The sequence below is a fragment of the Babylonia areolata genome, chromosome 3 (assembly GCF_041734735.1).
Source record: "Babylonia areolata isolate BAREFJ2019XMU chromosome 3, ASM4173473v1, whole genome shotgun sequence".
Lineage (NCBI taxonomy): Eukaryota > Metazoa > Mollusca > Gastropoda > Neogastropoda > Buccinidae > Babylonia > Babylonia areolata.
The window spans coordinates 7164595-7187094 of NC_134878.1; the positions used below are offsets into that span (position 1 = coordinate 7164595).

At 46.6% G+C, this 22500-nt stretch overlaps 1 protein-coding gene across 1 annotated transcript in view; it reads left to right on the forward strand.

Moving 5' to 3' along the window:
• LOC143279691 (tyrosine-protein kinase transmembrane receptor Ror2-like) overlaps positions 1-22500 on the forward strand; it is a 100683-nt gene that overhangs the window by 43499 nt on the left and 34684 nt on the right. Inside the window, exon 5 of the mRNA XM_076583792.1 lies at positions 17393-17420. Coding sequence (XP_076439907.1) covers positions 17393-17420 — 28 coding nt within the window. The remainder of the gene's footprint in view (positions 1-17392; positions 17421-22500) is intronic.

A 22500-nucleotide genomic window follows, 5' to 3' on the forward strand; every position in this document is an offset into this window, starting at 1 on the left:
TGAGGAAGAAAGAAAGAAAGAAAGAGAATATGTGTGTGTGTGTGTGTGTGTGAGTATGTAAGAGAGAGAGAGAAAGAGAGTGTGTGTGTGAGAGAGAGACCGGAGAGAGAGAGAGAAAGAGAGAGAGAGAGAGAGAATGTGTGAGAGAGAGAGACAGAGACAGAGAGACAGAGACAGAGAAGCAATGTATAAGACCCAAATGACCGAACATAATTTTACCCTGACGCGCGCACCACACATTTACCGCCTTACGATTTCTAAATGATTTGGTCAGTAGAATTGCGGCTGAAGAGACGAACGACGACGTTCTGGTTTCAAAGTGGACAATAAAAGACACTTGTGGGGGGGGGGGGGAGTGGGGAGGGAGGGAGGGAGGGGGAGAGAGAGGAGGATAAGAGAGAGAGAGAGAGAGAAGAGATAGGGAGAGAGAGAATGTGTGTGTGTGTGTGTGAGGGGCGTGACAGGTTGCTGAAAGTGGTGTTGATGTGTAGCACCCCAACGTGTGTGTGTGTGCGCGCGCGCGCGTGCGTGCATGTGTGTGTGTGTGACAGGGGAAGAGGGACAGAGCCAGAGCCAGAGTCAGATAGAGATATATTCCTATAGAGGAGACGCTTGGGCACTTATAGATAGCCCAAATGAAGTGAGAATAGAACATATACACAGCATATCGTAGTTTTCCCACGGACTTCCCTGCCCATCTTTTATCGCTTGCACCGCCAGTGCCATGGAGATATTTCTGTTTTTAGCATCAGGTATACCACCAGAACGTTTTCCTTGTTTATGACCAGATAACATAAAAGTCATAATCACACACATAAATGTCAACTTGATACCTATCCGCAGACTGTTTCAAGGAGCTAGCAGGAACGGCTGCGATGGGAATAATCAATTTAAACGTGTTCTCGTGTGAAATCTTAGCAGTTCGTAAATTCCAGGTAGAAATTCACGTTACCATAATTATTCACTCTTATGTTGAACACAAGTTCAAAACTATATAAATTCCCGTGTAATCATCAGAACTCTTTAAGTTGTACAGACTAGAAATTCACACATATGTTCATCTTAAAACCCCTTCAGTGCCTGGGGGAGGGGGGGGGTGTGGGGGGGGGGGGAGGGAGGGGCAGTAGAAAGTGGTGTTTCAGCTCACAAAACATTATCCAAAAACAATAAGCCTAAAACTGAGAAAATGGTCTGGAGATAACCACTCTGGACGAACTGTGTGAATTTTCAGCCTTCCAGAACTAGTCCCCCTTTTCTGATGACGTCATTAGTGACGTCACTATGCACGTGCGTAATACGTTTATGGCAGTCAAGAGTTATCTTTGGTGACGTTGCAGGCAAGTTTCAGACTAAGAAATTCCCACATGACAAAAACAGAAAGAAGCGAGGAATCCCTCAGATGATCTGGCGACTCTGAATCATGGATACATGTATGTATTTGTTAATCTATTATTATTATTATTATTATAGTGTGGAGTGATGGCCTAGAGGTAACGCGTCCGCCTAGGAAACGAGAGAATCTGAGACCGCTGGTTCGAATCACGGCTCAGCCGCCGCGGATATTTTCTCCCCCTCCACTAGACCTAGAGTAGTGGTCTGGACGCTGGTCATTCGGATGAGACGATAAACCGAGGTCCCGTTCGCAGATATGCACTTAGCGAAACGAAAAAGAACCCAAAGGCAACAAAATTTTTTCCCCTGGAAAAATTTAAATTAAAAAAACCCCCACTTCGAAGGGGAAAAAAAAATAAAACTGAAATGCAAAAAAAATAAAAAAAAAAAGAAAAAAAAAAACCCAACAAGGGTTAAGGAAAAAGGAAACCAAAAAAAAAAAATCACAAAAAAGGGTTTTTCGAAGATTATAAACTTTGGTTTAAAAAAAAAAAAAAAAAAAAAAAGTCCTAACAGCCAGATTCGAAACCTCCCGTTTTGGGGTTAAAGAAACGGCCCTTTAACCCCAAATTACCTTTTGTGGTTTCCTTAACTGCCCGTTCAAAAATTTTAATATTTAAAATTTTCTTTTTTTAAAGGGTTTTTAAATAAAATTGGGGTTTTTTCGCGTAAAATAACCTGTTTAAATCATATTATTCTGGTGAAATTTTAGGCTTTAAAAAATCTTTAAGGGAAATTTAAAAAAATTTTTTTAAAGCCCGCCGGGAAAAGGAACTGGATCCCCGCAATCACACTGAAACTTTTAGCCGTTTTCTCGGGATCAAGAAAAGTTTTGTAAAATTTTCTTTTTAATTTACACCCCGGTTCCCCACGCGATTAAATTTCTCTTTTAATGTTCATTTTTCTATTTTTTATAGTTTTAAATTTGATAGGGAAAATTTAGAAATTTTGGGTTAAAACTAAAAACACGTAAAAGCCAATTAAAGTACTTTTTTAAAACGCCCTTATGACTTAAAAGGATTTAATTTTGAAAAAAAAGTCAAGACGGAAATTTTTACGTTTCAAAATTAAAAGGGTTTTAAACTCTCTTTTTTTTTTTTTTTTAAACCGGGAAATTCCAACGGGAATTCTGGGATATTTTTTATGGCTTTTTGGGGATAATCCGAAAGTGATGGGGGTTTTGACAAATCTTTCCTGAAAAAATTTAAAAGGGGTCTCCTTCCCCAAACCCTTTCCATAAAGGGGGGTTTTAACCCCGGTTTTGGTCCCTTAAATAAGGATTAAAGGGGCGGGTCAACAACTTAAACAAAATGGCGTCGCGCGTTGGGCAAAGGGAAAGGGAGAAACCGCTTTGAATGGTATAAAAAAAGTGTCCGAAATTGATTTTTTCCCCATAAACCTTCAGGCTCAGGAATAGATTTTTAAAGTCCACTCTTTATTGTTTTTTTGGGTATTTTTCCCGAAAAAGCCCACTGGGGAATGAAACAAAGTGAAAGCCCTGTACCCCTGAGGGTAAAACACCCAAGTTTTTTTTTAAGAATTGGAAAAAAATTTTACAAAAGTAAGGGTTTAAGATGAAAAAAGATCAGTTTAAAAACAAAAATCCGCCCCTAGCTTTTTTTTACGATTAAATTCCTTTTTCCTACTGCCCCAAAAACCTGAAAAAATAAAAAAAACTTCCATGTTTTACCCAAAAGAAGTTCCTTTTTTTGAACAAAAAATGATAAAAGGGAAACTGCTTTTGTTTTGGGGGTCAAAATATCAATCAAATCCCAATTTTAGGGGTTTAAAAAAATGTAAATACCCCCAAAAAAATGCAGTTTGCATTAATTTTGGCTTCTTTTTTTTTTTTTGGCCCCAATCCCAGAGGTGCAATATTAAACTTAAACAAATAGACTTGGAAAGAATTTAATTTTTCCTATTTTATGCCAAATTTTGGTGTCAACTGAAAAAAGATTTGCAAAAGAAAATGTCAAAATTAAAGTTTACCACGACCCCCACAGACACCACCCAGCACCACACCCCACAAAACAAACCCAAAAAAAACCCCCCCCGGGTTTTAAAAAATAGACTCACTTTTTTTTTTACAAAGTTAGCCCAAAAAATGGTGGCCCCTGTAGTTAGCGACGTGCTCCCCTTTGGGGAATTTCACACGGGAAAATTTTGCGTGAAAAAAAAAAAAATACAAATTACTTTTTTAATATATAATAAAATTATTTTAAAAATAAATTGGGTTAATAATTGAATTTTTTAATTTGGGTTTTTTTTTTTTTCCACAACCACCACCACCTCCTTCTCCCCACCTCTTCCCCCCCTTCTCCCCCTCCCTTCCCCTTTCCACCTCCTTTTCCTTTCTTCCCCTTCCCCCCCTTTTTTTCCTCCTCCACCCCTTCCCCCTTCCCCCTTCCAAACCCTTCCCCCTCTTCCCACCTCCTCCTCCCCCACCCCCCCTTCCTTCCCCTTCCCCCCTCCACCTCCCCCCTTCCCTCCCTTTCCCCACCTCCCCCCTTCCCTCCCCCTTTCCCCCCTCCTTTCCCCACCCCCCTTCCTCCTTTCCCCTCCACCTCCCTTCCTTCCCCCAACCTTTTCCCCCACCTCCTCCTCCTCCCCCTTTCCTCTTCCACCTCCCCCTTCCCCTTCCACCTCCTCCTCCCCCCCCCTTTTCCCCCCTCCCTCCTCCACCCCCTTCCCCCCCCACCCTCCTTTTCCCCCACCTCCTCCTCCCCCCCTTTTCCCCCCCCCCTTTCCCCCCCTTTCCCCCCTCCTTCCGTTTTCCTCCACCCCCCCTTTCCCCTCCTCCTTCCCCTCCCTCCTTTTTCCCCACCTCCTCCTCCTCCTTTCTCGTGTCCCCTTTGCACGCTGCGGGTTTGCGTTGTCTTTGCTGCAGAAATTTTATTATCATAAAATCATAAATTCAAATCAGGGGGCAGTCCCACTGATCGCGCGGCGGACGATGATGACTGATGACTGCGCGTCACAGATTCCGGACATGAGAACGCAGACCGAAGGCAGATCAGCAATTACGGCCGCACTTTTCCCCTTATTAAATTTTTAAATTATTTTATTTTATCATCTTTTCACCCTCGTCGTCCCGTCCGTTGTCGTTGTGGGTGTCGTTTCCCATCATCACATAAATGTCCCGGGTCGCCCAACCCCAAATCTTAAACATTCTCCTTGTTAGCTTCATCACTCATTAATATTGTACTGTTTGTAACTTTGTTTCAACAACACTGATTTAGACGTGTACATTGTAAAGTTCGCAGTAAAAAAAAAAAAAAAAAAATAAAAAAAAAAAAAACCCAAATGAGACGCAAAGAACTTAGTTTAGCCTGTATCAGATCAGAAAGCTTTCAAAAAAAGGAGCGCCCACGGGTTTTCGGACGAATCCGTATACTACACCACATCTGCCAAGCAGATGCCTTTACCAGCCCCGCGAAAAAAAAACCGTTTTTTTCAGGGCCTTGAGAAAAAAAAAAAAGCTTTAAAAATAAAAATAATTTAAAAAAAAAATAAAAAAATAAATAAAAGACAATAATGTGATAGTAAGCCAAATAAATGTTTAAAAAATCCCCGAAAAAACAACAACCCCACACAACCCCACATTGGGAGCATAACAGATATGCAAAAAACCAAAGCAGTTTTAATATACCAAAGCACAAACAAATACACATAAAAAGTACACAGCCCCCCTACACCCCACAAACCACACACACACACACAACCCAAACTCCCAATTACCCTGAACCCCCCCCCCCCCCCCCCCCACAACTCAAAGTCCCAGGCTACTTTTCCCAAACTTCTACGGCACACACACCAAAACACACCACACACCACACACATTTTTTAGCGACTGCAGTTTTTTAGCACAGAAAACCCTTACATGGATCAAAGGAAAAAACGAGTTTTTAAACCATCGATCGGGACTTTCGGCACTGACTCATCTTTCTGTGAACACCCTTTCCTCCCCCCCCCCCCCCCCCCCCCCCCCCACCCATTCCCCTTTGGGCCCCCCCCCACCCTCCTCCAACCCCCTCCCCAAACCCCCACCCCCCCCCCCCCCCCTTAAGCCCCCCCCCCCCCCCCCCACACACACCCCCCGGGTTGGGGGGGTGACAACCTAGTCCATGTATTCTCATCCCGGCTTTGCTTTGTCAGAACCGTGTTAGGAACGAACAGTTATTAAAGATGAAATCAATGATGAAACTTGGGGGTGGCCACCCTCTTTCCCCTTTTGGGATGGAGGGTTTTCCCCGCCTGTCCAGAACCGTGTTCCAAAACAACCCGGTAGGGTTCCCCGATAAAAGATGGGTCCCGGGGTGGTCAGTAAAGGGGGCTTTTTGGCCCCCCCGGTTTTTTTAAAACAAATTCCCTCCAAAAAAAACCCCCCAAAAAACAGACAAAAACCCCCCCCCCCAAACCCCAAAAAGAAACAAAAACACAAAAACAGATCTACGAAGTAAATTCTGGGGGGCGGATTGTATATAAATAGACATGTATAAAAAAAAATTTTCTCAAATGGGGGTGCCCCATAAAAAGGACAAAAATTGGGGCTTGTGGGGAAAAGGGGGGGGGGGGGAGAGCGAGGGGGGACATGCCTTTTGGGTTGTGTTTGTTGTGGTGTGTGGTGTGTGCGGGTGTGTGGGTTTTGGGTTTCCCTTCGACTGGGGGAGGGGGAGAGAGAGAGGGGGGGGGGGGGGAGAGGTTAAATTCCCCTGACAGGTTTTCTGAAAGGATTTTTGATAAAGTGGGGTGGCCCTTTTGATTAATTGAAAAACTTTTGGGATTTTCCCTGTATGTTGTGTGTGTTTTGTGTGTGTGTGAAAAGGGGGGAGAGAGAGAGGAGAGAAAAAGGGAAAAGGGAGTTAAAGGCCCGGGGCTTTTTACAAGTGTGGGAAGGGCATGGGGAGGTAAAATTTCCCGGTCTGGTTTTCTGGGCCCTGATTTTATAGTTAAAATTTTTAAAAGGCCCAAAAATTCCAGGGCCCAGTAAAAATTAAAAATAGGCAGATTTTGGAGAATTAACTTGGGAAAAGACAGACACATACGTACAGGGGGAGATTTTAGACAGGCAAGGAAACTGGACGGGAAAAGATCATTTGTAGGAAAGGCTGGGGGAGAGCCCCGGGACAAAAGAGAGACAAACAGAAAAGCTGTTTACTGAGAAAAGGAAGGGCACCCAAGAGAGGGTTTTGGGCATTAAAAAACCCCCCCCCGCCGCCGGAAAAGGGGGGACAAAGGGCCTGGATTTTCCCCCATGGACTTCTCGGGCATCTTCATCGCGCCTACTTGGACTTTTGGAAGGCCTTTTTCTTCCTTTTTGTTTTTGTCTGTCCTTTTTGCCCCGTCCTGTCCCCGTTTTGTTCTGCTGGGGGTTTTTTCCCCCAACCTTTTGTCTTCTCTCTCCCCCCCCCTTTTCTCCTCTCAGTCCCCCCCCCGTTTCCCCCCCTCTCCCCTCCCCTCCTTCCCCCCCCTTCCTCTCCCCCCCCCTCCCCTCCCCCATCATTTTCCCTCTCCCCCCTCTCTCCCCTTTTCCCCCCTCCTCTTCCCCTTTTTTTTCCCCTCTCTCTCCCCCTCCCCCCCCCCTCCCCCCTCCCCCCCTTCCCCCGCCTCACCCTCACCCCCTTTCTTTTCTCCCCCCCCCTCTCTCCACCCCCTGTTTTTCCTCCCCCTCTCTCTCTCCCTCCTTTCCCCCCCCTTCTCCTCCACCCCCCCCCCTCTCCTTTTCTCTTCCCCCCCCCCCTTGTCCCTCTCTTTTCCCCCCCTAAACGTTTTTTTTTTTGTTTTTCCTTTTTCCCTCCCCCCCCCCTCCCTCCATCCCGCCTTTTCTCTCTCCCCTCCCCCCCTCCTTTTTCCCCCCCCCCCATCTCTTTTTTTTTTTAAAAAAAAATTTTATTAAAATGTACTTTGTTTTTAAATAAAATTTTTCTCCTTTCCCTTTTTTGTGGCAGACATAATTTAGAACGTACCCGTGACACAGTATGCTTATAATAAAGGGGAAAAAATCAAACTTAGGCAATAGGCGGGTTCAGGGCCTAAACCCGTAAAACACACCCCGCCGGGGAATTTGGGGAAAAACCTTTCCTGTTGAAAGGGCACACTTCCCGAATGGGGTATTTTTGGCCCAAACGGGGGTTTTCGAAGGGAAGGGTTTAAAGTTTGGGGGGTTTTTTGGGCCCCCACCTTCCCCTGTCCACACCTGCCAGAAACCCTTTAGGGGGGCCCCCAAATGGGCCAAAAAACCCCCGCAAACCCCAACCCAACCCCCCCAACCCGGCCCTTTTTGCTCAAAAATAGTATTTGTCACATTCAGCCCCAGTGCCCCCAGCCCCAGGATACTTAGATTTGGGCCTCGTTTTTGCTGCCCGACGAACAACATACGTTAACGGCTAAAAGGGGCTTACAATTTGTTTTTTTTACAAGCAATGGACTAGAAATCCAAAAGGAAGACTTAGAGGGTGCTCTTGGTTTATTTTTTTTTTGCTTTTTATTCGCTTTAAACAAAAAACCATCCTGCCCGAAGGTCTAAAATCATCTGCCCCCTCCACCCCGGGAATAAAACAGCCCTTTTGTTTTCAAAAGTGTTTTGTGTGTGGTGGGGGTGTTGGTTTTGTTTGGGGGGGGGAGAGAGGGGGTTTTGTTTTTGGGGTATGTTTGTTGGGGTGGGGTGGGTGTGTGCAGTGCGTGCATGGGTTTAAATGTGCCAAAATTTTTTTAAATTGATAAAGCACTTTATTATCCCAATTTTTACTTTTATCTTTTTTGTGTATGATTTTGGGTTTTTGTTCATATCTTGTTTTTGTACTATCCCCCCCCCCCCCCCCCGCCCCCCCCCCCCCCCCCGCCCCCCCCAATTTCCTTTGTAACCCCCGAACACTTTTGTAATTTTTAAAAAACATTTATTTTTTTTTTTTTTTAATTCATTCTTTAATGGGGGGATAATTAGGGGGGGGTTTCTCTTCTTTTTCCAACGGGTTTTATCCTTCCCTTTCCCCCCCCCCCCCTTTTTTTTACGCCCCCAAATTTTAAAACAAAAAAAGGCCCAGGGATTTTTTTTTGTTTTTTTTTATTTTCACCCTTTCCTTTTTCGGGACGCTTCTTTTTCAAAACGAGGCGGACAAATAAAATGTTTTGGTTAAAAAAATTTTTTTTCCCCTTTTTTTCGTTTTAAAAACAATTTTTTAAAAGGGGATCAATTTTCAGTTAAAATCAAAGGAGGGGTCAAATGCTTCCGAACAAATCCATAAACGCTTTTCACCAACATCTTTTCCCCAACAATGCCTGACAACTTTGTGGGAAACCCTTAAAAGCTCGCAAAACCATTTCAGTTTTGCATTCCCCGCCCTTTTTTGAATTTTCCTTTGTTAGTTTTATTTCTATCTCAATTTTTAGTTTCAGTTTCAGTAATTTTTCAAAGGAGGGGCCAAATGCGTTTCGGACAAATCCATATACGCAACACCCCACAACTGCTAGGCAGATTACTGGCCCGCAGCATAACACAACGTCTTTTCGGGCCCTTTGGGCCCTACTTTAAAAGGTTTTTGTTTTTTAAATAAGAATGGATTCCTTTTTACATAATCTTACCAGAGGACAACACTCTCGTTGCCATGGGTTCTTTTTCAGTGCGCCAAGTAGCCTGGGATAAGTTTGGTCACAAGCAACATAGTTATTGGTCGGCTCAGCTACTGACCCGAAACTGATGAGAAGGTTGAGTTCTAAGATAAGATAAGATAAGATAAGATAAGAATAACTTTATTATCTCCAACTGGAGAAATTTGGTCAGGTGCATTATCACCACATAGACAAGTAAACAACATGGGGACCATAACTGCAAAAGCCAACAACAGCCCCAACAAATATTACGAAGATACAAATGTAAAAAATATCACATACATCGTTTCATACATACATCCACACACTGCAGGTAATAACTAGTATTCTTAATGTAAAAACAGAAAGAATTAAGAAACATTATTTGAATATAATTATAAACATAGCCTACTATACTGCACATTGATTATAATAGACAGATAAGATAAGAATAAAGATGAATTGCGGAAAACCACAACCAGATAATCAGCACACACCCGCACCGCACCCCCCCCCCCCCCCCCCCCACCCCACACACGCGGATAACTTGATTAAACAAGAGTCTGCCTGTCTGTCTCTCTCTGTGTCTCTCTCTGTGTCTGTCTGTCTGTCTGTCTGTCTGTCTGTCTGTCTCAGTCTCTCTCTCTCTCTCTCTCTCTCTCTCCCTCTCTCTCTCAAATTACCATTCATGTATCCATGACTATAACATGCATGCTGTACTGATATAATGATTCCCCCTTTGTCACTTATGTTACTGTTTCCCCTTCGAGGGCCGCATGAAAAAAAAAAAGCAAAAAAAAAGCATTATTTTGCTTAGCTGTATTATCCTCAGAAAATAAAATTTATCCACTCTCTCTCTCTCTCTCTCTCTCTCTCTCTCTCTCACGTTTGGAAGAAGAAGAAAACGAAAAACTGAGAAAGAGCGAACCAGAGACTGACCATCGGTCATATCTGAAGAGCGAGAGGGAGCGCTGGGTGGTGTTGAAACACGGAGGGGGGAGGGTTGGTTCTTGGTAATGGCAGTATATTTGAGGGAGCGAGTCGAAGAGGTGGGATGGAGGTGGTAGCAGTGAGGGAGATAGCGGAGGAGAGTTGAGGGTGGGGTGCCTGTGAGGGTGTGGGAGGAAGGGTGGGGGTGGTGGTGGTGGTTGGGGGGGGGGGGGGGGGGGGGGTGAAAGGCGGCATAGAGTTATTTGTTAGGTGTCGGCGGAACATGTTTATGGTGTGTGTGTGTAGTGTGGTCTGTGAGGTTTGGTGATGGGGCGTTTTAATGGGCACTCTGTCCTGTCTGGGACGGGTTTTGCCCCCCCCCCCCCCCCCCCTCGTCGTTCTCTTCTCATACATGACATCAGTTTCGTATGTTTTGCTTGTTGGAGATATTTTTTTGTGGTTCTTCTTTGGCCTCTTGTTTGTGTCTGGTACTTGTCTTTCTGTCTCTGTCTGTCTCTCTACGATCTCTGTGCCGTCTCTGTCTCTGTCTCTGACCGTCAGTCTCTTGTTTCTTTGTCTCACTTTCTGTTAGTCTAGATGTCTATCTCTTTCTTGCTCTCTCCTCATATTCTGTCCGTCTCTCCTCTCTATCTCTGTCTCTCTCTATCTATCTCTGTCTGTCTATGTGTCAGTCTGTCTCACTCAATCTCCCTCCCCCCTCCCTCCTTCAGCCCCCTCACCCCTCTCTCCCTCCTCCTCCAGATAACCAGACTGCGTTGAACGAGTATAGTAATCTTGTTTTGAGAGACGATCCCCCGTCGTCGGCTCGGCGTGAAGGCCAGATAGTTTGATTGGACATTCGAGTCAAGGGATCTGATAGTTAACTGACTGACCTGAGGCCAGTGCATGCGGATCCCTGTCTCTCACCGGGCAACTGACCACTGGTCACCGGAAGGTACAGATAAAAGAGCATGGGCCAGAAGTGGCGCAGTTTGATAAAGACAGGTAAGAGTCTTGAGTGGACTTGCGGACGTGGTTTTAACTCACTCAGTACGGCCAGTCCTCTCTTCTCCTCTACACAGACCCCTCGGATGTCCAGTGGGTGTGTCGATGACCCAACCTTTAGCTTCCGTCGTCAGAAATGTGGTATTCTTTGTCAACATTCACCTCTTCAGTATGAGAGCCTTCCGCTTGCAATATTTTGATGGTGGTAATTGGGGTGAAACGCTGTTAACGTCGTCTCTTTCGCCGTTCGGATGGAGAGAGTTAAGGGAGGGCAGAGAGAGGAGAGCGAAAGAAGGAGCGTGTCTTAGACACGTTCGATTTGTTTGTTTGTTTGCTTCCAGTCTTCAAGGAGGAAGGTGGCAAAAAAAACAAGAAAAAAAACAAACAAACAAACACCACCACCACATTAATGGTTAAGACGCTCATCAGCCAGTACATTGTCCCTGAAGGTCTGGGTTGGTTCGAATCCCGCTCTCGCCCTCTCTCTCCCACGTTTGAAAGGATCTTAATAACATGTATAAAAGCCCACCCAGTACGAATCCGTTAGAGTGATCAGTACTGGAGTTGCAGCCCACGAACTCAGAACACAAGAAGAAGAAGAAGAAGAATTAGTAGTAGTAGCAGTGGTAGTAGTAGTAATAGTAGAAGAAGAAGAAGAAAAAATAGTAGTAGTGTTTGTAGTAGTAGAAGAAGAAGAAGGAGGAGGAAGAGGAAGAAGAAGGAGGAGGAGGAGGAAGAAGAAGGAGGAGGAGGAGAGGGGAGAAGAAGAAGGAGGAGGAGGAGAAGAAGAAGAGGAGGAAGAGGAAGAAGAAGAAGAAGAAATAGTAGTAGTGGTAGTAGTAGTAGAAGAAGAAGAAGAAATAGTAGTATTAGTAGTAGTAGAAGAAGGAGGGGGAGGAAGAGGAAGAAGAAGGAGGAGGAAGAGGAGAAGGAAGAAGAAGAAGGAGGAAGAGGAGGGGGTGGGAGAAGAAGGAGGAGGAGGAGAAGAAGAAAAGAAAAAAGAAAACGAAGAAGAATAGATAGTTGGGAAGGGTGTGGGAGGTGGGCGTATTAGGTAAATCTTCAGGAGGGGGGGGGGGTAGAGTGCACTGAGAAGGGGCGTGAGGAGGGTCGCAGATTCATTTGCATATAAGCAATATACTCTTTATATGCTTACAGCTAAAAGTGCGGTCACAGAGAGAGACAGACAGACAGACAAGAGAGAAAGTGGGAGAATTCACACACACACACACACACACACACACACACACACACACACACACACACACACACACACACACACACACACACACACACACACACACACACACACACACACACACACACACACACAGACAAGAGAGAAAGTGGGAGAATTCACACACACACACACACACACACACACACACACACACACACACACTGACACACACACACACACACACACACACACACACACACACACACAGACAGACAAGAGAGAAAGTGGGAGAATTCGCACACACACACACACACACGCGCGCGCACAGGGAGAGACAGACAGACAGACAGACAGACAGAACCTACCAATTCTCCAGCCACTTACGGTGTGTAGTGTTTTCTTGAGTGGGTCGGAGACGACGTGATGGGGAGTTTTTCTTGTGATGTGGAGTGATGGACTTAGCTTAGCTTGGTATGTTGTGTTGTAGTCACACGTGGGGCGGGGGGGGGGGGGGGGGTGCCGGGGGAAGCGGGCGGGGTTGGTGGGGGGGGGGTGGGGGGGGCACTGACTGTTTACGTCTGTAGGTCTGGTGGTTTTGTTTTGTTTTTGTTTTGTTTTTTTGTGTGTGGGGAGGTGTGTGTGAGTGTGGGTGTTTGTGGGGTGGGTGGGGATGGGGGGCAGGGTTGCTTCAACGATCTTTGCAGTGCTAAGTTTGCTTTGCCGTTATGAGGAAATGTCCTAAAGTCTGCGCTCAGTACCTTTCCGTATGCTTTGGACAAACTCATTCCTCGTCGCTGAGCTGATGATGTGAGCGTTCTTAGCAGCTTGCCTAAGTAAGTTTGCTTCGCGTGAAGCCTGCGTGCTAATACCATGGGCTTAGGAAAAATTCAGTGTGTCAGGTCAGGGGCATAGCCCTTGCTACTGGTACCATGTAACCCAGTACTACCTGCCGCATGTGAAGTCTCCCAACGACAGACCAGGCGGAGGAGGAAACCTTTTCCCCGAACGGCTGTGGAGGCGGAAGAGGATGACCAAAGGGCAGGGGGAGCTCATATCCTTGGCTGGAAGTCCTCCTAGGAGACGGAGCTCCGAAGAAAAAAACCTGCACCCTGCCGAGGCCGTCCTACACGTGGCAGTATCTGCACATGCTGGACTCTGGGCGTCGGTAGGCGCGAGAGAGTGGGGAAGGGACTGCACAACTGACTCTTCACTAAAAAAAAAAAAAAAAAAAAAAAAAAAGTCACCTGCGCTGGTCAGGCAACCAGGCTAATGTCGGAACGACGAGCTAGCCCTTCAACACCCAGACACACACCGACAGATAAGCCTGCCTGCCTACTCATCCGTCGGTCCGACGGGAGACTCCATCATCAGAACAAAATCTTAATCAACGCTTGGCATACTTAGCGCCGCTGGGGTCGCTCCTGTGAAGAAACCAGCCCAGCTCCCTTCAGCTTTATACGTGTAAAATAACTTGCATGATGGTAATGTTGTGCATTTTTGTGTTGTTGTGGTTGTGGTTGCCGTTAGTGTTGCTTCTGAGCCATTTTTGTATTCTTTCTCTCTCTCTCTCTCTCTCTGACTGCATGTCTGTCTGTCTGTTTCTCTCTCTTGGTTTCAGACATATAGAGACATATACAGAGAGAGAGAGAGAGAGAGAGAGAGAGAGAGAGAGAAAACTCGGAACTCAGAACTCAAAACGTTTTTATTCAAGGATTAAGATTGTTTTGAGTTCTCCTCTCTCTCTCTCTCTCTCTCTCTCTCTCTCTCTCTCTCTCTCTCTCTCTCTCTCTCTCTCTCTCTGTGTGTGTGTGTGTGTGTGTGTGCAAAAAGTAAAATAAAAAATGAAAATGAAATATAGCAAAGCAAATGAGTAAATATGTAAATTAATAGAAATTTTAAAATGATATAATGAAAGGAAACGCCACACAGAAGCAGTTGAATAATAAAAAAGAGAGAAAAAAACAAACAACAACCCAAAACAACAACAGCAAGAAACAGAACGAAACCGTGAGAAACAAAACAGAGAAAACTCGTACAACCCACGAACGACTAGAGAGTCATCAGCAGTAGCCATGGAAACAGCGTTCAATACAACCCACACACCTCAGTCACTTTCGCAAGTTATGGAGAGAAAAAAAGAAAGAAAAAAAAAAGAACATTGTAATAATAATAACCATTACCACCCACCATTCTGGCTTGGCAGCTTTGGGGAAATCATTAGATTGCGATTCCCCCCCCACCCCAATATCCCCCTGCTTCCACCACCATCCTCCCTGCCCCCCTCGCCCTCCCCCCTCCCCCCAACGAGTCCCTCCACCAGTCCCTTGACGATTGGGAGAGCGCCATTAGAAATTGGAGCGGAGTCTCCCAGGCCCGTTCATTTCTCGTCACTGAGACTCGCAGTTAGGAAACGAAAAGAGTCCTGATGATATGATACTAATAGCACGAAATCGTATGTATTTATATAGTGTTTCATAATATGAGAGAGAGAGAGAGAGAGAGAGAGAGAGAGAATGAACATGAATGTTTATTCAGATAAGGCCATGCCCCCATTCTGAAGGGGCAAATACAAAAGAACATAATACATGATTCTCACTAACTAACAAAGGTAACAGTTATCAGACATAAGGTCTGCAAACGAACGGAATATCAAGAGACTGCAGTGCGTAGCCTCTTGCTTGCTTCATAAATATACATGTATAGCTAAATTAAAAAGGCCTGTCTCATTTCTTGTTGACAACAATGAAATGGTTCTGTATAAATTTCGAGTGAATTAGTTTCATGACATGGTTCTGTATACTATTTCGAGTGAATCAGTTTCAGTCTAAGATCATGAAAAGCAGGGCAACAAAACAAAAAAAACATGGATTACGTCTTCTTTAGCCTGATTGCACAAGCGGCCCAAAAGTTCCTGTTCACTTTCGTTTCTGTATCTAAAACAATGGCAAGCAATATCAGAGACACCGAATCTAAATTAGCTTAAAGGACTCTTTACATATCTGTTCATTTTTTTTTTTTTAATTCCAGTGTAAGGCTTTATCTTGTGCGTTGTCTTGAAAAAGTTATTCTGTGCAAATCTGTCACTGTTACACATATGGTCACATCCTGCCAGTCCTGCCACCCACAAATCAATTATTCTTTGTATAAAGCATTTCAGAAATCCTGAAATACATCGGACACCCTGGCTATCCCACACTGAACAATCGCAAGAGAGAGAGAGAGAGACTCGGAGAGAGAGAGAGAGAGAGAGAGAGAGAGAGTTCAACACGGATCATTCAGCTTGCTGTCAGTGGAGGGGTAAAAAAAACCCTAAAAAAACCCAAAAAAAAACCCAACAACAAACAAACAAAACCCCCCACAAAATCCCTCCGGCTTCATTGTGAATTTTTGTCAGCATCCTTTTTCTTTTCTTTTCTTTCCCCCCCCCCCCTCAAAATTATTAGTTTTCCAATACAGAGAAGAGCTGATTTGTTGTGATAGTTCTCCTCCATCCACGGCTAGGTGTGTTTTATTGATGAGGGTTGGGTTTTAACCAAATTAAAAGAAAATGTTCAGGGGGTAGGGGGAGGGGAAAGAAGGGGGGGTGGGGGGGGGACTAGAAATAAAATGAAATGTAGCAACGAGAACAGAAACAGAGGCACGCACCAGGAAAGATGGAACTAAAACGGGAAGGGGGGAGGGGGTGTGAAAGACTGAGGTGGGAGGGGGTGATGAAATATGTATAATAGTGATATGTGTGTTATATAGATTTATCGCTTGTATACGTCATTGGATTACCCGTCATTAGATTACCATCAACCAGATACAATTGTACATGTATGCTTTTATGGACTGATATGGCTTATTGACATAGGCCGTCGCCCCGTAGAAGTGATATGTATATATATATATATATATATATATATATATATATGTGTGTGTGTGTGTGTGTGTGTGTGTGTGTGCTAAAAACGCACATTCACTCATTCTTCATTAATGAATAAAAGAAAGAAAGGTGACGCATAAACAACACTAATACAGTAGAGAGAGAGAGAGAGAGAGAGAGAGATGGAAGGAAGGAAGGAATGGGAGACAAACGCGCGCCACACACCACACAAACATCACCGCCACCAACCAATCAGAAGGCGTCTCTGGCTCTCGGGGGGGGGGGGGGGGGGGGCAGGGGGGGGGGGGCAAAAAAACAGCGAAAAGCCCAGCAGCGCGCGCTTCCAACTTCGCATGCAGGCAGGCACCACCTTCACTCCACTCCACTCCACTCCACTCACTGCAAGCGTGACATGAATGAGCTTACAAGCAAGCAAGCCGCAGCATTCAGTTTTCACACTGCAACTGAAGAGCGTATCTCTTCCCAGCCTCTCAATCGCAACAGCCAGAAGTGCCTGCTATTATATATAAACCCGGCTAGCTGCTCAGGAAGGAGCGAGCGAGCGCGAGAGAGAAATCTCTATATTCACAGAGAGAGCGGATGTTGAAATAGAAGCAGGGGGGATGCCAAGATTCCCTGTGTGAAAGTGTTCCTGTGTATCATTGTGTATGAAGTGATTGATACCTTTTAATGTTTCTTTTTTCTTTCTTTTTTTTTTTCCTTTTTTTTTCCTTCTGGAAACGCTTGTGTCATAAGTACGATCAGAGAAAACTGGACGGGGGCAGTTTTACCTTGTTCCTGCAGAAATGTAGTGAATTCATAGTAGTGTTGGAAGTGGTATTAAACCGTATTCAGTGTGTGTTTGGGCGTGGTGTGTGTCAGTAAACTGGGGTTGGAGTTTATGACTTCCTTGAAGCGGTTGATCACCAGTGAAGAATTGTTTGGACGTCGATCTGTTGTCTACGGCAACGACGACGACGACGACGACAATAACAATAGTTTATTCATGAAAACTGAGTGAACTTGCGGAGAGTGTATTGAATGGTTAAAAAAAAAAAAATCCACGATTGTATAATGGGTTGTTTATGTTTATGACAGACTTTGTCAGTGTTTGAAGAAGGTGTGTTAAAATATTTTAACCAGAGAAAAAAAAAGAAGAAAACACCCCGCTGGCGAGACAACTGAGGTGGGAAACAAATGATTCTGGTTTTGGAAAAATCCCGGAACTTGGGGATCAGTTGTGGTGTTGACTGACACGGACTGGTGAAGAGAGAGAGAGAGAGAGAGAGAGAGACTCCGGCAGGGCCTTGTAAAACGCGCGACGATGATGACGACGGCGACGAGGACAGCGAGGAGGAGGAGGAGGAGGAAGACAGTGAGCGTGTCGATGCCGGGAAGAGAACTGATGTGGATTGTTTTGTTGTGTGTTGTAGGGCCAGCCGAGGGGGAGGACCCGTTTAGGTGAGTAGTCACTGTGTGTGTGTGGTGTGGTGTGGTGTGTGGGTGGTGTGGTTACTGATGTGGATTGTTTTGTTGTGTGTTGTAGGGCCGGCGAGGGGGACCCGTTTGGTGATAGTCCTGTGTGTGTGGGTGGTGGTGTGTGTGTGGTGGTGGTGGTGGGTGTGGTGTGTGGGTAAGGTGGGGTGGGTGGGTGGTGGGGTGTGGTGGGGGTGTGTGGGATGTGGTGTGGTGTGGGTGGTGTGGTGTGGTGTGGGTGGTGGGATGTGGTGTGGGGTGGGATGTGGTGTTGGTGTGGGTGGTGTGGTGAGGTGTGGGTGGGTGTGAGGGGTGGTGGGTGGTGTGGTGAGGTGTGGGTGTGAGTGTGTGGGTGGTGGGTGGTGTGGTGAGGTGTGGGTGGGTGGTGGTGGGTGATGTGGTGTGGGTGGTGAGTGTGATGTGTGTGGGTGGTGGGTGTGGGTGGGTGGTGAGTGTGGGTGGGTGGGTGGTGTGGTGTGGTGGTGTTATGTGGTGTGGGGGTAAGGTGTGGTGGAGTGGTGAGGTGTGGGTGGGGTGGTGAGGTGTGGTGGGGTGTGGGTGGGGTGGTGAGGTGTGGTGTGAGTGGTGAGGTGTGGGTGGGGTGATGTGGTGTGGTGTGGGTGATGTGGTGTGGTGTGGGTGGGGTGGTGTGATGTGGGGTGGTGTGGTGTGGTATGGTGGTGTGGGTGTAGTGTGATGTGATGTGGTGTGATGTGGTGTGGGTGTGGTGTGATGTACTGAGTGTGATGTGATGTGATGTGGTGAGTGTAAGGAGATGGTGGTCTGTATGTGTGTGGGAGCATGGGGGGTAATGATGTGGTATCGGGTGTGTGCAGTGTGTGTGGGTGTTATGGTATGGTGTGTGTGTGTGTGTGTGTGTGTGGTGCGTGTTGGAGGTGTATGTGTTTGCCTTTTGGGTGTTGGTGTGTGTATGTTCACGCCTTTGTGCATGTGGCAATATAAATACATATAATTTGTGGATGTCGGCCTTGGTGTTTGTCCGTCAGTGTATGTGTGTATGTGCGCGCTCGTGAATGTGTGTGTGTTTGTGTGTGTGTGTGAGTGTGCGCTTGAGTGTGTGTGTGTGCGTGCGCGTGAGTATGTGTGTGTGCGTGTGTGTGTGTCAGTGAATGCGTATGCGTATTTACTGACGCGCATGCCGCAGTGAAGTGTGTGTGACTGACTCGCGCTTTCATGAGATTCATCAGCTTTTCCCCCTCTCTTCTTTTCTCTCACCCTTTTATTTATTTATTTATTTATTTTTTATTTTTTTATTATTTTTTTATTTTTATTTTTATTTTATTTTTTTTTTGGGGGGGGGGGGGGCGCGGGGGGGGGGGTTCTATTCTCTCACATGTCTCCCATCCTTCAAGTTTCATTGGCCAACGAATCCTTTTGGGTGACGAAACACGGCCCCCCTGCCGTCCGTCCACAACGCCAGTTCACCCGCTGCGGGGTGTGGTAACTAACAACCTCAATCACGAACACATGTAACGCTTACGTTGGTTGTCGCCCTTTCCGACATTTTCCGAGGCCGGCACAGCCGCCACCCCCCCCCCAACCCCAAAACTTTCTTCGTTTCAGTCGCACGCTGGCGCGCGCGCGCGTACACACACACACACACACACACACACACACACACACACACACACACACACACGTACACACAACCACACACACACACACTCACAGTCACTGACACACACACACACACACACACACACACACACGCTCACAGTCACACACACACACACACACACACGCACACGCACACGCACATACACGCTCACAGTCACACTCACTCACACACACTCACACACACACACACACACACACACACACACACACACACACACACGTACACACAACCAAATGCACACACACACACTCACAGTCAAACACACACAGAGTCACACACACACACACACACACACACTCAGTCACACATACACACACACACACACACACACACACACACACACACACATACAGAGTCACACACACACATACACACACACACATACTCCAAAGGTGCGTGTTAGCGTGCACGAAACACCCGCGCGTGCTAGCGCACACAGATACACACACACGCGTGCGCGCGCGCACACACCCACACACACACAAAAAAAACACGCGCGCACACACACACACACACACACACACACACACACACACACACACACACACACACACACACCCCTCGTACATTCACTTCATAGTGGATCCTTGCAACAACAACAACAACAAAATCATCCCTTATCCCCAATTTAAAAGGAACAAAATCGCAACAAACAACAACAACAAAAAAAAACCACGTTGACACGGTTTTAAGAAGATTGTGTGGGGGAGGGGGACGGGGAGGTGTTGGGAGGGTGGGGGAGGGGGGGGGTAGGGACGCCGACTAGATGTCAAGTCCCGGCAGCGTCAGTACAGTGGAAGTTGTTATCAGTGTGGCGTGGAAAAAGTCTCCGGCTGTGCACGTGCGTCTCTCCACACTCTTCTTGCACGAACTGTGGATATAGTAGGGCCATGTCTGGGCGTTCTCCCTTTCCTGAGAAGTGGATTGTTGTTTTTTCCTCCTCCTCCTCGTCGTCGTCGTCGTCGTCCTCGTTGTCATCATCATCATCATCGTCATCATCATCTTGTTGTTGTTGTGGTGGTGGTGGTGGTGGTTCTACATCTCCTCCTCCTCCTCCTCCTTTTCCTTCTTTTTCTTCATCATAATCATCATCATCATCATCATCATCATCATCTTCTTCTTCTTCTTCTTCTTCTTCTTCTTCTTCTTCTTCTTCTTCTTCGTCTTTTTTCAACAACTAATACTCTTTATTTCTGCTGCAGTTGCTATTACTGTTGTTACTGTTACTACTACTGCTACTGCTACTACTACTGCTGCTACGACGACGACGACGTGTTCTTCACACTATCCTTCATTCTCTATCTCTCTCTTTGTCTCTCTCTGTCTCTGTCTCTCTGTCTCTTTCTCTAGCAGCAAAGCCGTTTTCCAGTCTTCTTCCGTCGCTCCGTTCTTGTTTCGCTCTGTCTCTGTATGTTTCTTTCTGTCTTTGACTTTGACTCTTGTTTGTTTGAAAGTCTCTCTGTCTTTCACTCTTGTCTCTTTCTGTGTCTCTCTCTCGCTCTTTCTCCCCCGCCCCTCTCCCTCCTTCTCTCTCCCCCTCTCCCTCATTCTCTCTCCCTCTCTCCCTCATTCTCTCCCTCCTCTCTACCCCCTCCCCCTCCTCTCTCTCCCTCTCCCTCCTCTCTCCCTTCTCTCTCTCCCCCCTCTCCCTCCTTCCCTCTCCCCCTCTCCCTCATTCTCTCCCTCCTCTCTCCCCCCTCTCACTCCTCCTTTCTCCCCTCTCTCCCTCCTTCTGTCCCCCCTCTCCCTCCTCTCTACCCCTCTCCCTTCTTCTCTCTACCCCTTTCCCTCCTTTCCTCCCCCTCTCCCTCTCTCCCCCTCTCCCTCCTCACTCCCCCCCTCTCTCCCCCCTCTCCTTCTTTCTGCCCCCTCTCCCTCCTTCTCTCTCCTCTCCCCTCTCTCCCTCCTTCTGTCCCCCCTCTCCCTCCTCCCCCTCTCTCCCTCCTGTCTCCCCCTCCTTCTCTCTTCTTCTCTCCCTCCTTCTCTCTCGCCCTCTCACTCCTTCTTTCTGCCCCCTCTCCCTCCTTCTCTCCCCCTCTCCCCTCTCTCCCTCCTTCTGTCCCCCCTCTCCCTCCTCCCCCTCTCTCCCTCCTGTCTCCCCCTCCTTCTCTCTTCTTCTCTCCCTCCTTCTCTCTCGCCCTCTCACTCCTTCTTTCTGCCCCCTCTCCCTCCTTCTCTCCCCCTCTCCCCTCTCTCCCTCCTTCTGTCCCCCCTCTCCCTCCTTCTCTCTCCCCCCTCTCTACCCCCCTCTCCCTCCTTCTCTCTTCTTCTCTCCTTCTCTCTTTTTCTCTCCCTCCTTCTCTCTACCCCTCTCCCTCCTTTCTCCCCCCTATCCCTCCTTCATTCTCCCCCTCTCCCTCCTTTTCTGTCTCTCTCTCTCTCTCAGAACATGATTTCATCACTAGCTCCCCATTTATCCCTCGCTTCAGTCTGTATCTCCGACAGTCTCTGTCTCTCTCCCCTCCCTATCTCTTAGCGCATTATTTCATTATCAGCTCCACACGCTCTCTCACTCTCCCCCCTCCTCCCCACCACTCTCTCTCTCTGTCACATGTGTGTGTGTGTGTGTGTGTGTGTGTGTGTGTGTGTGTGTGTGTGTGTGTCCCTTTCCTCAATCTTTTACTTATTCCCACACCACTAACTTTCCATCACCTTTACTCTGCCCCCAACCCACCACCGGCACTCTCCCCCCCACCCCCCACGCCACCCAACTCCACCCCCCATAATGTCCAACCTTCAGCGTTAAAAAAAAAAAGGAAAAAAAAAAAAAGAGGAAAATCCTTATTCATATGACCCATACTTTTCTCTGTTCACTTTTTCTGTCTCAGTGATTCTGTGTCTCAAGTCGCAGTCTCTTGTCTCGTCTGTGTCTCAGTCTCTATCTCGGTCTCTGTCTCTCTGTGTCTTTCTGTTTCTGTCTCTCTCTCTCTATCTCTCTCAGCTTCTGTCTCAGTCTGTCTCTGTCTATCGGTCTCTCTGTCAGTCTGTCGGTCTCTGTATGTGTCTGTCTGTCTCTGTCTGTTTGTCTGTATGTCTGTCTTCTCTCCCTCTCCCTCCCTCCCTCCCTCCCTCTCCCTCTATCTCCCTCCCTCCCCCCTCTCTCTCTCTTTCTCTCCCCCTCCCTCCCCCTCCACTCTCTCTCTTCATCCCTCTTTCTCCCTCTCTCTGTCTGTCTCCCTCCCTCCCCTCTCTCTCTCTCTCTCTCTCTCTCTCTCCCTCCCTCCCTCCCCCTCTCACCCACTACACACATGTGTTTGGTTTCGGTGTTGTAAAGTTTCATCGGGTTTCAAGATGGGTCGGGGTTAAAAAAAAAGAAAAAAAAAAGAGAGATTAAAAAAAATAATACTTTCTTTGTTTTTCTTTCTCCTTTTTTCCTTTCTTTCTTTCTTTCTTTCTTTCTTTCTTTCTCTCTGTCTGTCTGTCCTT